This window comes from Nomascus leucogenys, chromosome 17, assembly GCF_006542625.1.
Source record: "Nomascus leucogenys isolate Asia chromosome 17, Asia_NLE_v1, whole genome shotgun sequence".
NCBI classification, from domain to species: domain Eukaryota; kingdom Metazoa; phylum Chordata; class Mammalia; order Primates; family Hylobatidae; genus Nomascus; species Nomascus leucogenys.
In genome coordinates this window covers 32517972-32532200 of record NC_044397.1, presented here as the reverse complement: position 1 = coordinate 32532200, position 14229 = coordinate 32517972, and the positions used below count along the sequence as shown (strand labels likewise).

The following is a 14229-nucleotide window of genomic DNA, read 5'->3' as shown; positions in this document are numbered from 1 at the left end:
TTTTTTTTTCTTTTTTTTTGAAGACAGAGTCTCACTTTGTAGCCCAGGCTGGAGTGCAGTAGCACAATCTTGGCTCACTGCAAATTCCAGCTCCCAGGTTTAAGTGATTCTCGTGCCTCTGCCTCCAAAGAAGCTGGGATTACAGGTGCTTGCCACCACACGTGGCTAATTTTTGTATTTTTTTTTATAGAGACAGGGTTTCACCATGTTGGCCAGGCTGGTCTCAATCTCCTGACCTCACTTATCTGCCCACCTTGGCCTCCTGAATTGCTGGGATTACAGACGTGAGCCACTGTGCCCGGCTGGAACTGTGACTTTCTACTTGGAACTGAGTTCCCTTTCCAACACCAAAATGTGTCTTTCCCACAGCTCATTCCCTTGGAATTTGAGTTCGCAAATTCTTTGTGCAAAACATCTAACTTCTATTTCTATAACTGAACTTGATTTGAATTCCCATTGCGCTGGGAGTCGGAATCCCTCTTCTTTGAGACCTCCAAACCTATGTGGGTGTCTGTCATCACTACCACTCCTGCCTCGTACCCGTGCACACTCAAGGACTGTGTTAGGAGAGGCGGATGCATTGATGTCTAAGCGTTCTTGCATCCTTAACTTTGAACCCATAAAAGCATGTTCTTTTCTTTGATCTCTGGATGTTTCATTTTGTTTTTTGTCATCTCCCTCTTTTGATGCCTCCTGCAATGAATTGTATGTGGGAGGAAGGGAGAGGCAAACACGTACAAGGACACAGAGGTATCCTGGGAGAAACTGTGACTCATACTATAAAATATTAATCTCACTTATATAGCACCTTGTACTTTATTTCTTTTTATTTATTTATTTTTTGAAGCAGAGTCTCACTCTGTCACCCAGGCTGGAGTGCAGTGGTGCAATCTCAGCTCACTGCAACCTCCGCCTCCCAGGTTCAAGCAATTCTCCTGCCTCGGCCTCCCGAGTAGCTGGGACTACAGGCGCCTGCCATCACGCATGGCTATTTTTTTTATTTTTATTTTTTAGTAGAGACAGTGTTTCACCATATTGGGCCTCAAACTCCTGACCTCAAGTGATCTGCCAGCCTTGGCCTCCAAAAGTACTGGGATTATAGGCATGAGCCACCACACCCAGCTAAAACACATATTTCTAATGGAATAATTTCACGCACTAGAGCAAGCTAATTGGGAAAGTCAATAGCAAGGAACAGTAGCAATCGTTTATGAAATAATGATTAGGTGCTGGCACTTGATCCACATTCATAGTCCCATTTAATTCTTCAAGTGAAATTCTCACTTGGCAGGAATTTACTATTAGCCATTTTCCAAATAAGAGATAGAGACGAGAGAGTCTCTATCTCTTCTTTGGTGCAAGGAGATTGGTGCAGTCGGTGAATGGCAAAAGCGGATATATACCCAGATCTGTCTCAGGTCCGAATTCCAACTCATCACTTCCCTAAATGTGGTCTATTCTGCCAGGCTGGATAAGGGAAGTGGTTCTGCTTCCGAACTTAATATGACAGATAAGGCAATCTAAACCAAAGTCTTCTTGAGTTTGGTCAAACCATATGCTGCCAAGGCTTGAATCTGAATAACCGTAACAAGCCATCCCAACTATGCCACACCCACACAACTCAAAGGCAAGGGAATCCCAGGCGACAAGGTCCAGGAACAGCCACTCTGGGGAGTCTGCCTCCTCTGATATTGCTCCCGTGGCACACACAGTGCCCCATCTGCCTCCAGACCTGCGCTGAAGGAATGGGGGGAAGGGGCAAACATTTTAGGTGTGGGTGATCCAATGGTCACTTGAGGTCTCTCAAACAAGGACTCTGTAGATGATAATGGGCCAAACGGAATGCACATCTGCCCCTAAATGTGTTTCTTTTCTTTCTTCTTTCTCTTTTTTTTTTTTTTTGAGACAGGGTCTTGCTCTGTTGCCCAGGCTGGAGTGCAGTGGTGCAGTCTTGGCTCACTGCAACCTCCACCTACTGGGTTCAAGTAATTCTCCTGCCTCAAGCCTCCCAAGTAGCTGGAACCACAGGCATGTGCCACCACGCCTGGCTAGTTTTTTGTATTTTAGTAGAGACGTGGCTGGTCTCGAACTCCGGGCCTCAAGTGATTCACCCACCTTGGCCTCCCAAAGTGCTGGGATTAGAGGCATGAGCCACCGTGCCCAGCGTTGTTTCTTTCTAAATGAGGCTTCCTTTGTGTCTTTACATTTCCTTCTACAAAAAAACTGCCATGCTGGGCCCAGCGGCTTATGCCTATAATCCCAGCACTTGGAGAGCCCAAGGCCAGTGGATCACTTGAGCCCAGGAGTTCGAGACAGCCTGGGTTAACATAGTGAGACCCCAGCTCTACGAAAAATTTAAAAATTAGCCAGCCATGGTGGCATGCACCTGTGGTCCCAGCTATTCGGGAGGCTGAGGTGGGAGGATCACTTGAGCCCAGGAGTTCCAGGCTGCAGTGAGGTCTGAGCTGGCCACTGCACTCCACCCTGGGCAACAGAGCAAAGTGCTGTCTTAGAATAAAATACTTTTTAAATAAACTAAAAACAAAACAATGGGCCAGGTGTGGGTGGCTCACATCCGTAATCCCAGCACTTTGGGAGGCCAGGTGAGGCAGAATAGGGAATGAGGGTAACCAAGGGTTAAGGCATAAACAAAAGAACAGCAGGTGCAGCCAGTTCTAGGCAAGATTAGGCAGCATAGAGGCCACGTGTTTATTCCATCAATCAGAGGCTGATTGACGGCGGGGGGCGGGGCGGGGGAGGGTGACAGCCTCTGATTGACTGGGGGGCGGGTGCGCAAGTCTCCACTCCAGCCTCTGATTGGTCACAGGCCAATCCTTCAGGGGGTGTAACCAATCGGAGGCTTCAAACGGGCACCTAGGGGCGTTACCTATTCTTTCAGCTTAATAAAAATCCTAATGGGGGCTATTGAGCCGTTTGCTCTATCCCGCTCCTACTTTGTGAATTGTACTTTGGCTTCAATAAATCTCTCTCTTCCTTACTCCGGTTTTTTCTTTTGTTTCTTTTCGTTGCTTTGTTCTTTTGTTACTTTGCGCATTGCATTTTGTTCAATCCTTTGTTCAACACGCCAAGAACCTGGGCAATCCACGGTCAAGACCTTCCATCCAGTAACAGAGGCAGGAGGATCCCTTGATGCCAAGAGTTCGAGACCAGCCGGGGCAACAAAGTGAGACCCTATCTCTACTATCTATCTATCTGTTTATTTTTTAATTATCTGGGCATGGTGGTGCATGCCTGTGGTCTCAGCTACTCCTTAGGCTGAGGTGGGAAGATCGCTTGAGCCCAGGAGTTGGAGGCTGCAGTGAGCTATGATGGCACCACTGCAGTCCAACCTGGGTGACAAAGCGAGATCTTGTCTCTAAATTAAATTTAAAACAATACCACCAAAACAACAACAGGTTGGGCGGTGGTGTCTCACGCCTATAATCGGAGCACTTTGGGAGGCCGAAGTGGGAGACCATTTGAGGCCAGGAGTTCGAGAGCAGCCTGGGCAACACAGACCCCACCTCTACAAAAAAATAAAACTGGCCTTGGTGGCGCGCGCCTGTAATCCTAGCTACTTGGGAGGCTGAGGCAGGGGGATTGCTTGAGTCTCGGACGTTGAAGCTGCAGTGAGCTGAGATCGCGCCATTACACTCCAGCCTGGATGACAAACTGAGACCCTATCAGAAAAAAAAGTGCCCCGCTCAGTTTTTCCTGAAACGCGCAGCCCTCGCCTGCAGCCAGGAGAGAACTCCGCGAGCAGCAAAACACAAACTCGGCCAGGAAACAGACAACAAGGCCACCGGGGGGTTCCAGAGGGGGACGGTGCGAGGCGGGTTCTTCTTCCGGGCCGGCGGCGAGCGCTTCCGGGGCGGTGGCGACGGAGGCGGAAGTGCGGTGTTCTAGCCGGTGGCTGCTGTCTCTGGGCGGGCCGTGGGAGGCTCCCGAGGTGGGGGCCGGGCCGGGATGGCTGCAGCGGCCGCCGGGGCCGGGAGCGGGCCCTGGGCGGCCCAGGAGAAGCAGTTCCCCCCGGCGCTGCTGAGTTTCTTCATCTACAACCCGCGCTTCGGGCCGCGCGAAGGAGAGGTATGCGGAGGGGGTGGCGGGCGGGCAGGCGGCGTCGGTGCTCCCCGGGGAGGTGGCCCTGTGGTTCTGCCCACCTCGAGCGGCACTGACCTAGCCTGCGTTGTGCCAAGTGCGAGTCTGGGCCGGGGGCTGCGGCGGGGACCTGACAGCAGGCAGGGACCGCTTCAGGTCCTGGGTCGATGGAATAAAGCCCCGTCGGGTCTATGTCACTCCACACCCCAGGTTGAGGCTCTTTGCGCTTTGCTTTGCGTCAGTTCTGGGAAATTTAAATTGAACTTGGCTTTGTTAAGTGCGTAGTCCCCAACTAGAAGCGTGGAACCAGGGTGGCAGACGCTAGCCTTCAAATGATGCAAGCCTGCCAGGACTCTGTAAAAGTTTTCGCCCAAATGAGGAAATAAATTCCGGGAGGGGTGTGTGTGTGTGTGTGTGTGTAGGGGTGTGTGTGTGTGTTTTCTGAGGTGGGGACGGCGACTTTCTCGAAGGGGTGTGTGTGTGTGTGTGTGTGTGTGTGTGTGTGTGTTTTCTGAGGTGGGGACGGCGACTTTCTCGAAGGATGTCCGCAGCTGTGTTTTGTTACCAGCAAGTCAGAGTTCTTTTAAAGACTGTCCAGGCTGGGCGCTGTGACTCACGCCTGTAATCCCAGCACCTTAGGAGGCGAAGATGGGAGGATTACTTGAGGCCAGGAGTTCCAGACCAGCCTGGGCAAGATAGCAAGACCCCCAACTCTACAAAAAAAAAAAAAAAAACGAAAAATGAGCCAGGCGTGGTGGCACGCACCTGTAGTTCCAGCTGCTCGGGAGGCTGAAGCCAGAGGATTGCTTGAGCCCCAGTGATTGAGGCTGCAGGTGAGCTGTAATTGCGCCACTGCACTCCAGCCTGGGCAACAGAGACCCCATCTCCAGAAAAAGAAAAAAAAAAAAAAAACTGGTCAGTTCAAATGCCTGGGAACTGGCTGGATTTAATTTTCAGGGAGCTATGTGTCTGCAGATGTGCACACCTTTATTTCTTACAAGCATTGCTGTATTACAAATTAGCACTAGGAAAGAAATCTGGAGACTTGAGTTTTCATAAAAATTACCTGGTGCTGCTTCATATGTGACTTATTGACTATCGAAATTGCCTTTCTGGCTGGTGGGCAGTATTTGCACAATGATGAGATAATTCCTGTTATTCTTATTATTTTAAATAATAGAGACGTCTCACTGTGTTGCCCATGCTGGTCTTGAACTCCTGAGCTCAAGTGATCCTCCCGCCTCAGCCTCTGAAAATGCTAGGATTACAATTCCTGTTTTTCTAAAACCGGTTTTTGTTTCGTTTTGTCATTAGCGTGTGCGACACAAGAGGTCGACATTGAACTTAAAGTTTTCAATAGCTAAGGTGAACTGTTTATATTCATGTTGTGCTTCTGTTTCCTCATGTTTCAGGAGGAAAATAAGATTTTATTTTATCATCCAAATGAGGTAGAAAAGAATGAAAAGATTAGAAATGTCGGATTGTGTGAAGCTATTGTACAGTTTACAAGGTAATACCTCTAAGTGTGCCTTTTAGCGTTCAGTGAATTCTTAAAACTTCTGCTGGAGAATTGTCCCAAACATATTTTTTTAACCTTTGTAGGACCTTTAGCCCATCAAAACCTGCAAAATCTTTACATACACAGAAGAACAGACAGTTCTTCAATGAACCAGAAGAAAATTTCTGGATGGTCATGGTATTTACATACACAGTGTATCTTTCTGAAATTGTGTGGTGAAGTTATGGGTAATCTTTACTATTCAGAATTTAGGAAAGTTCTCTGGCTGTTGCATCCAAGTAAAATTAAAATAAAACTGGTTGCAATTCTAAAATCAAGTTCTTCCTATTTGCTTTATTCATTCTTGGGGCTGTTTTAAGAAGTTGTGTTTCTGGTGCTGTAGCATGTTCAAAGTTTTTAAATTAAGGCAAAATAAAAAACATGGTCTAATGAATTCATTGTATAATTTCAGTTTATCAAACTTTGTAGGTTGTTCGGAATCCTATAATTGAAAAACAGAGTAAAGATGGAAAACCAGTTATTGAATATCAAGAGGAGGAGTTGTTGGTAATGTGTCATTGTTTATTTATTTTTTTAAATGTATTGCTGAGTATGTTGAATGCCTTACTTGGTCGGATTTAAACTACGTGGCTTTTGCGGAAGTTTCTCGGGGTATATAGCAAAGGTTTATGTTTATCATTTACATTAGCACAATATTTTAAAAATGTATATGTACCCTATCTCACTAATACCTTCTACTCTTCGTCTATATTGAAAGCCCTCCTAAAGTAAGGCTTACTGATTCACAAATTAGAATTTAAACACTTCCGGCTGGGAACAGTGGCTCACACCTGTAATCCTAGTAGTCTGGGAGATTGAGGCAGGCAGATTACTTGAGGTCAGGGGTTCAAGACCAGCCTGGCCAATATGGCGGAACCCTGTCTCTACGAAAACTACAAAAACTGGCCAGGGATGGTGGTGCACACCTGTCATCCCAGCTTCTCAGGAGGCTGAGGCAGGAGAATCGCTTGAACCAGGGGAGCAAAGGTTGCAGTGAGCCAGGATTGCACCACTGCGTTCCAGCCTGGATAACAGAGCGAGACTCCATCTCAAAAAAAAAAGAACGTAAACACTTTTTTCCAGCACACAGCTATTGTGGGACCAAGTTTATAAACATTATACTGTTTGGCCAAGAGTCAGTGTACCTTTGCCATCTATCCAATAGACATTGTTTTTCCCTTGAATTGTGATCTGTGCTGTGTTTTCGTGTTTGCAGGACAAGGTTTATAGTTCGGTGCTGCAGCAGTGCTACAGCATGTACAAGGTAAGCACGGCATTCTTTTTGAACTGAGAGTCCAACCAGTTACCCCTATTTATAGGCTCCAGGGTTGTTTAGAGAGAAATCTGGAAATGACTGCAAAGTGACTCTGTATTTGTCTTAGAGAAGACAATGAGGCCTTTGAAACAGGTAGTGAGGTTTACGCCTACACTTATTCAGTAAGGATTGAACTCCCTTCTCTTTTTTCAGCCTTATAGTAGGAATGTGTCCCCATTGATGAAAAAGTGTGTCTGTGTCCTCAAGGAATGTACAGAATGCAGATAATTTTATGATTTAAAAATTTCAGTGAGGCAGGGCACAGTGGATCACACCTGTAATTTCAGCATTCCGAGAGGCTAAGGCGGGAGGATTGCTTGAGCCCAGGAGTTCAGGACCAGTCTGGGCAATATAGCAAGACCCCATCTCTACAAAAAATTTTTATAAAAGTTAGCCAGGTATCATGGTGCATGCCTGTAGTCCCTGCTACCTGGGAGGCTGAGGTGGGAGGATCGCTTGAGCCCGGGAGGTCAAGGCTGCAGTGAACTGTGATTGCACCACCGCACTCCAGCCTGGGTGGCAGAGCGAGATTCCGTCTCAAAAAAAAAAAAGGATAAAATTTTGGTGATTCCATTCATTAACAGAACACTGAAAAATAAACAGAAATGTGGGTGATATTCTGTATGTAAATTGAAACTTCAGAGTAAGTTGAAATTTTTGAAAGATGCCTAGAGCAATTAGGTGGTTTCATAAATGAGACAGCATCACTTAACAGTATTTTTTGTAACATATTTTTAACTGAAGTTTTCTCATGTAAATATTCTCTGTTGGAGAGAACTGGGGGATTTAATGAGCTGAATTAATAATCTAAAGGAAAAAAAGAACTTGTTATACTGAAAAAGTGAGCATAGGAAACTTATTTTTTTTTCTGCAATCTTTTACCTCACTAGCTTTTTAATGGTACATTTCTGAAAGCCATGGAAGAGGGAGGTGTCAAGCTTCTGAAAGAAAGATTAGAGAAATTCTTCCATCGGGTAAGTATTTCGAATTTCATTTATAACTTTAGTAAGCATTCAGCAGGTCTTTAGAGAAGTATGGACAGACAAGTTTGTTTCTTATATACAAAAAACCCAGAACTTGAAAGTGGCAGAGTCTGAGATGGACCGTGGCAAAACCGGAGCAGCGAGGAAACGCATGAGGCGTGCGCTCTGGAACCCTCCCTCCAGCTGTGGTGTAAGGCAGAGCTTCCTGCGTTCGCCCGGGGCTCTTAAAGAGTCCCGGAGACATCGTTTGGCCTCCCTGTGTTTTACCTGCGTCTGTCCTTCTGGGCTTCCTCAGCAGCCGTCTTTTGTGTGATAGATTAGTTGATAAGGAAAACAATTATTGGAGTTGCACATTCTTAGGGGTTGGGGCGTAAACTGTCTATTTTTTTTTTTTTTTTTGGAGACAGAGTCTCGCTCTGTCACCCAGGCTGGAGTGCAGTGGCGCAATCTCGGCTCACTGCAAGCTCCGCCTCCCGGGTTTACGCCATTCTCCTGCCTCAGCCTCTCTGAGTAGCTGGGACTACAGGCGCCCGCCACCACGCCCGGCTAATTTTTTGTATTTTTAGTAAAGAGGGGGTTTCACCGTGGTCTCGATCTCCTGACCTCGTGATCCGCCCGCCTCGGCCTCCCAAAGTGCTGGGATTACAAGCATGAGCCACTGCGCCCGGCCAACTGTCTTAATGTAAGTAAGAGTTGTTGGCCGTGACAGACTTTGTCAGATCAGCGATTAGGGAGATTTGTTCAAGTGCTGTCCTCTTTCATTGTAATTGAATTTTGCATGTTTCACCCTACCTGGTCAAGCTCAGTTTATCTTTTTTTTAAAAGGAAACAAAGAGACAGGATCTTGTCTTGGCTGTTTTCCCCAGGCTGGTCTCAAGCGATCTTCCCTCCTCGGCCTCCCAAAGTGCTGGGGTTAAAGGCATGAGCCAACTTGCCCAGCGCAGTTTATCTTGAAGAAACAATTCTCAATTTATTTTCTTCTGAAAATACCTTCTGTATCTATTTTTGAATTCAACTTTCTCTCTAAAACAGCTTTCATAGCTATTTTTGAATTTGTTTCTTTGAATTACTTTTCTTTGTTGTTTTGTCATTTTAGTGACCACAATTATCCACTCGCATATTATCTTCTGGTTTCTGTTCTTGTCCTCATTTCTCTCTTACCCATCAACGTATGGATAGAACTGTTGTCCTGACTACCTATCATTTAGACATGATTTTAGTATGAGATGGCACTCTCAGCTGGGCGTGGTGGCTTACACCTGTCATCCCAGCACTTTGGGAGGCCGAAGTGGGCAGATCATGAGGTCATGAGTTCGAGACCAGCCTGGCCAACATGGTGAAACCTCATCTCTACTAAAAGTACCAAGAAACTAGCTGGGCGTGGTGGTGCACACCTGTAATCCCAGCTATTCTGGAGGCTGAGGCAGGAGGATCGCTTGAACCCAGGAGGCAGAAGTTGCAGTGAGCCGAGATTGCACCGTGGCACTCCAGCCTGGGTGACAGAGCAAGACTCCATCTCGGGGGGAAGAAAAGATGGCACTCTCTGTAGTATTAATGGTCCCTCATTAGGTTAATCTAATTTGAAGGGCACTAATGCAAGGAATTAAATACTTATCTCTTATTTTTGAGACAGAGTCTCACTCTTGTCACCAAGGCTGGAGTGCAGTGGTGTGATCTTGGCTCACTGCAACCTGCATCTCCCAAGTTCAAGTGATTCTCCTGTCTCAGCCTCCTGAGTAGTTGGGATTACAGGCTACCACACCCGGCTGATATTGTGTTTTTATTAGAGATGGGGTTTTGCCATGTTGGCCAGGCTGGTCTCAAACTCCTGACCTCAAGTGATGTGCCCGCCTTGGCCTCCCAAAGGGCTGGGATTATAGGCGCGAGCCACCGTGCCTGGCCAGGAATTAAATACTTGAAAGTGCTAGGTGGGCACAGTGGCTCATGCCTGTATTCCCAGTACTTTGGGATGCCTAGGCACGTGAATCACAGAGGCCAGAAGTTCAAGACCAGCCTAGGCAACATAGCAAGACCCTGTCTATATTAAAACAAAAAAAAATTTTGGCCAGGCACGGTGGCTCACACCTGTAATCCCAGCACTTTGGGAGGCCAAGGCAGGCAGATCACGAGTCAGGAGATTGAGAGACCATCCTGGCTAACATGGTGAAACCCCGTCTCTACTAAAAATACAAAAAAATAGCTGGGCGTGGTGGCAGGTGCCTGTAGTCCCAGCTACTCAGGAGGCTGAGGCAGGAGAATGGCATGAACCTGGAAGGCAGAGCTTGCAGTGAGCTGAGATCGCGCCACTGCACTCCAGCCTGGACGACAGAGCAAGACTCTGTCACACACACACACAAAAAAAAAAATCTGAAACAGTAAAACACAATACTGAATAAACATTAACTAGATATGTTTGAACTTTGTATCTTGGAATTGGTACTGAGTTGACACTCAGTTACGCATGTCTTCGCCACAGTCTCATTGTTGAACTGTTTGCTAGTATGTAATTGTACCATAAATATGAGTCTGACATAAGATTATTTTCAGTTATCAAGGAGCAGTATATTCAGTATACTATTAGTAAATTTTATGCCTTTTTTTCCCCACAGTATTTGCAAACGCTACATTTGCAGTCATGTGACCTACTTGACATTTTTGGTGGAATCAGCTTCTTCCCATTGGATAAAATGACTTATTTGAAAATCCAGTCCTTTATTAATAGAATGGAGGAAAGCCTGAATATAGTCAAATATACTGCTTTTCTCTATAACGATCAGCTTATCTGGTAGGTACACCCCAAGGCATGGTATTAAAAGAAGAAATTAAGATAATAAAAACAGCAGTGACTGGATTGATGACAGGTTGTCAAACAGGAACTTGCAGCGGGGAGGATGGGTAGGAAGCATCTTCATAGATATTGTCAAAATAAAGCAGTGATTATTTAAAGCAGAACTAGGGTGATGTGGGTTAAAATTTCCAAGCAGAGGAGTTGAAAACTGGTTGCATGAAAGATGAAAGGCTGGGCGCGGTGGCTCACACCTGTAATCTTAGCACTTTGGGGAGGCCAAGGCGGGCGAATCACGAGGTCAGGAGTTTGAGACCAGCCTGACCAACATAGTAAAACCCCGTCTCTACTAAAAATACAAAAATTAGCTGGGCATGGTGGCGCATGCCTGTAATCCCAGCTACTCAGGAGGCTGAGGCAGGAGAATCGGCTTGAACCCGGGAGGCAGAGGTTGCAGTGCAGTGAGCCGAGATGACACCGCTGCACCCCAGCCTGGCAACAGAGAGTCTGTCTCCAAAAAAGAGAGAAAATGTTCCTATCAAGTAAGGTTTAGGAATCCTGTTTTTATTTTGGAGTTTTTCTGAAATGATAAATGTGAAAAGCAGAATTTTTATACCTTTTTTTTTTTTTTCTTATAGAAATAGGGTTGACTGTGTTGCCCAGGCTGGTCTTAAACTCCTGGCCTCAAGCGATCCACCCATCTCGGCCTCCCAAAGTGCTGGGATTACAGGCATGAGCCATTGCACCTACTTTCTTTTAAAGAAGCTAGATTTCTTTTTTTTTAATCCAAGAAATCCAAAGTGTTATATAAACCAGGAAATTACCTGCTATCATGAAACTGTTTGTGTCCTGCAGTAGGAAAAATGTGGGCACAAGACTGCCCAGCATACATGACCCCTGAGAGCTGGGTGGCAACCAAGGTTATGCACTTTTGGCCTAGAGTAGGTGGACAGAAGCCATCGAGGCATAGCAGGGAGTGGCCGGCCCTCCTGCAGCTGTTCCTCGACCCTCAAGTTTGATGTTCCCATTGACTACAGCCCACTTTCTTTCTTTTTTTTTTTTGGAGACAGAGTCTCACTCTGTTGCCCAGGCTGGACTACAATGGTGCAGTCTTGGCTCACTGCAACCTCCGCCTCCCGAGTTCAAGCGATTCTCCTGCCTCAGCCTCCCAAGTAGCTGGGATTACAGGCACGTGCCACCACACCCAGCTAATTTTTGTATTTTTAGTACAGATGGGGTTTCACCATGTTGGCCAGGCTGGTCTTAAACTCCTGACCTCAGGTGATTCACCTGTATTGGCCTCCCAAAGTGCCGCAATTACAGGCGTGAGCCACCGCACCTGGCCTAGCCCAGTTTCTTAATTAGGGTTGTGGCCATATTTTACTACTATAACGTGAGTTCAGCTAATAGAAAAGGCAAAACTAGTTCCCCTAAAATTTACCTTCCCTGCCAGAATCTTGTAGCTCCATTTTAAGAAGAGAAACAAGTTACTGTAAAGAAATTTGAATCCAGTTAATAAACAACTTGGTGGGTTTCCACATGAACTTTATCTCCTAGGAAGACAACACAAATTTCAGGTGAAACCCATCTACTTTTTTTTTTGTTTTTGAGATGGAGTCGCTTTCTGTTGCCCAGGCTGGAGTGCAGTGGCATGATCTTGGCTTGCTGCAACCCCTGCCTCCTGGGTTCAAGCAATTCTCCTGCCTCAGCCTCCTGAGTCGCTGGGATTACAGGTGCTGCACCACAACACCCAGCTAATTTTTTTGTAGAGACGGGGTTTTACCGTGTTGGCCAGGCTGGTCTCGAACTCCTGACCTCAAAGGATCCGCCCACCTCGGCCTCCCAAAGTGCTGGGATTACAGGTGTGAACCACTGTGCCCGGCCTCTACCTACTTTCTAATTTGACAAATAGTTTATCAGGCAACCTTACACTGTACTGACTCCGCTATAGTTGCTTTCTGTGATACGCACACGACGTTACTAAAGTGAAATACTGCCGTGAAATGTAGGAGATGGGAGGATAGTTCTGCTTCTGTAGCATCAGGTCTGCAGAGGGAGTGGCTCCTCCACAGATGAAAATGACAGGAAGTGCTTGCAAGTTACACGCATCCACGGTGATAGGGAGATGTAGTGTGACAAGCCAGAATCCAGCAGCAGTGGCCCATGCCCTTGTTTCCACCGAAAAGAGAAGGGTAGCTGAGATTCTGATCTCTGGGACGGAACACAAGCCCTGCCATGGGTGCAAACTCCTGAGAGTGAGGAAGAGTGAAGGCTTAGAGCAGAGGGTCCTCCAGGAGCTCATTCTGGGAGACCCTGGAACCAGAGTGACCAGCAGGGTTGGCCCTTGGAAGCCTGGAGTCACAGGACAATCTGGCGCCCAGCTCCAGGGATCCTGTTGGCATTGTCATCTTGGAATAGCATCCGAGGGGTTGAGCAGGGCACAGCTGTGGTGGCTGCACAGAACTGTTCTGTTGTCACCTCCAGTGTGCTCATGGGGAAAGGTCAGTCCCAGGAAGTAGCAACAAAAAGAACCTTCAAGAAAAACAGCATGTTACTCCAGGTGCGAACACTTAACACCTGTCATCCCGGCACTTTGGGAGACTGAGGCAGGAGGATCACCTGAGACCAGGAATTGAAGACCAGCCTGGGCAACATAGTGAAACTGTATCTCTACAAAAAATGCAAAAAAAAAAAAAAATTAGCTGGGCATCGTGGTGTGCACTTAACAGTCCCAACTACAGAGACTACAGAGGTTGAGGCCGGAGAATCACTTGAGCCTGGAAGTTTGAGGTTGCAGTGAGCTATGATAGCACCACTGTACTCGAGCCTGGGTGACAGAACAAGACCCTGTCTAAGAAAAAGAAAAACATGTTTTGATGGAATTGCTTATTCCAAAGCTGTTATATTTAAATACCAAGAAAGACTTTTAAGCCAGGCGCGGTGGCACATACGTATAGTCCCAGCTACTGGGGAGGAGGAGGCAGAAGGATCGCTTGAGCCAGGAGTTACCTGGAGACCAGCCTGGACAATATAATGAGGCTCTGTCTCTACCAAAAAGGAGAAAAAAAAAGAATTTGTCACAAGGAGAGTATATATTACCCTTAAGTATTTACTTAGTATACTGTTTTGATTTTTTTTTTTGAGACAGAGTCTCACTTGCTCGGTCGTCCAGGCTAGAGTACAGTGGCGTGATCCTGCAGCTCACTTCAACCTCCGCCTCCCAGGTTCAAGCGATTCTCATGCCTCAGTCTCCCAAGGAGCTGGGATTAGAGGTGCATGCTATCAGGCCTAGCGAATTTTTATATTTTTTAGCAGAGACGGTGTTTCGCCATGTTGGCCAGGCTGGTGTTGAACCCCTGACCTCAGGTGATCTACTCACCTTGGCTTCCCAAAGTGCTGGGACTACAGGCGTGAGCCGCCGCACCCCGCCACCTTCACATTTCAGTGATCTTGAATAGAAAACCCCCAGATCCAGCCTCATTGTCTGTCT

General features: G+C 46.6%; 1 protein-coding gene across 3 annotated transcripts in view; it reads left to right on the top strand.

The window, feature by feature from the left end:
- The first annotated feature begins 3410 nt into the window (after positions 1 to 3410).
- The window catches only part of LOC100596384 (vacuolar fusion protein CCZ1 homolog B), a 28791-nt gene continuing 17972 nt past the window's right edge, over positions 3411 to 14229 (top strand). The window contains exons 1-7 of one of the 3 annotated variants that reach the window (XM_030796468.1): positions 3411 to 4086; positions 5511 to 5608; positions 5701 to 5794; positions 6086 to 6163; positions 6873 to 6920; positions 7862 to 7945; positions 10564 to 10739. In XM_030796468.1, coding sequence (XP_030652328.1) covers positions 3967 to 4086; positions 5511 to 5608; positions 5701 to 5794; positions 6086 to 6163; positions 6873 to 6920; positions 7862 to 7945; positions 10564 to 10739 — 698 coding nt within the window. In that variant the 5' untranslated portion in view covers positions 3411 to 3966. The remainder of the gene's footprint in view (positions 4087 to 5510; positions 5609 to 5700; positions 5795 to 6085; positions 6164 to 6872; positions 6921 to 7861; positions 7946 to 10563; positions 10740 to 14229) is intronic. The other 2 variants (XM_030796467.1, XM_030796469.1) reach the window with 2 other exon arrangements.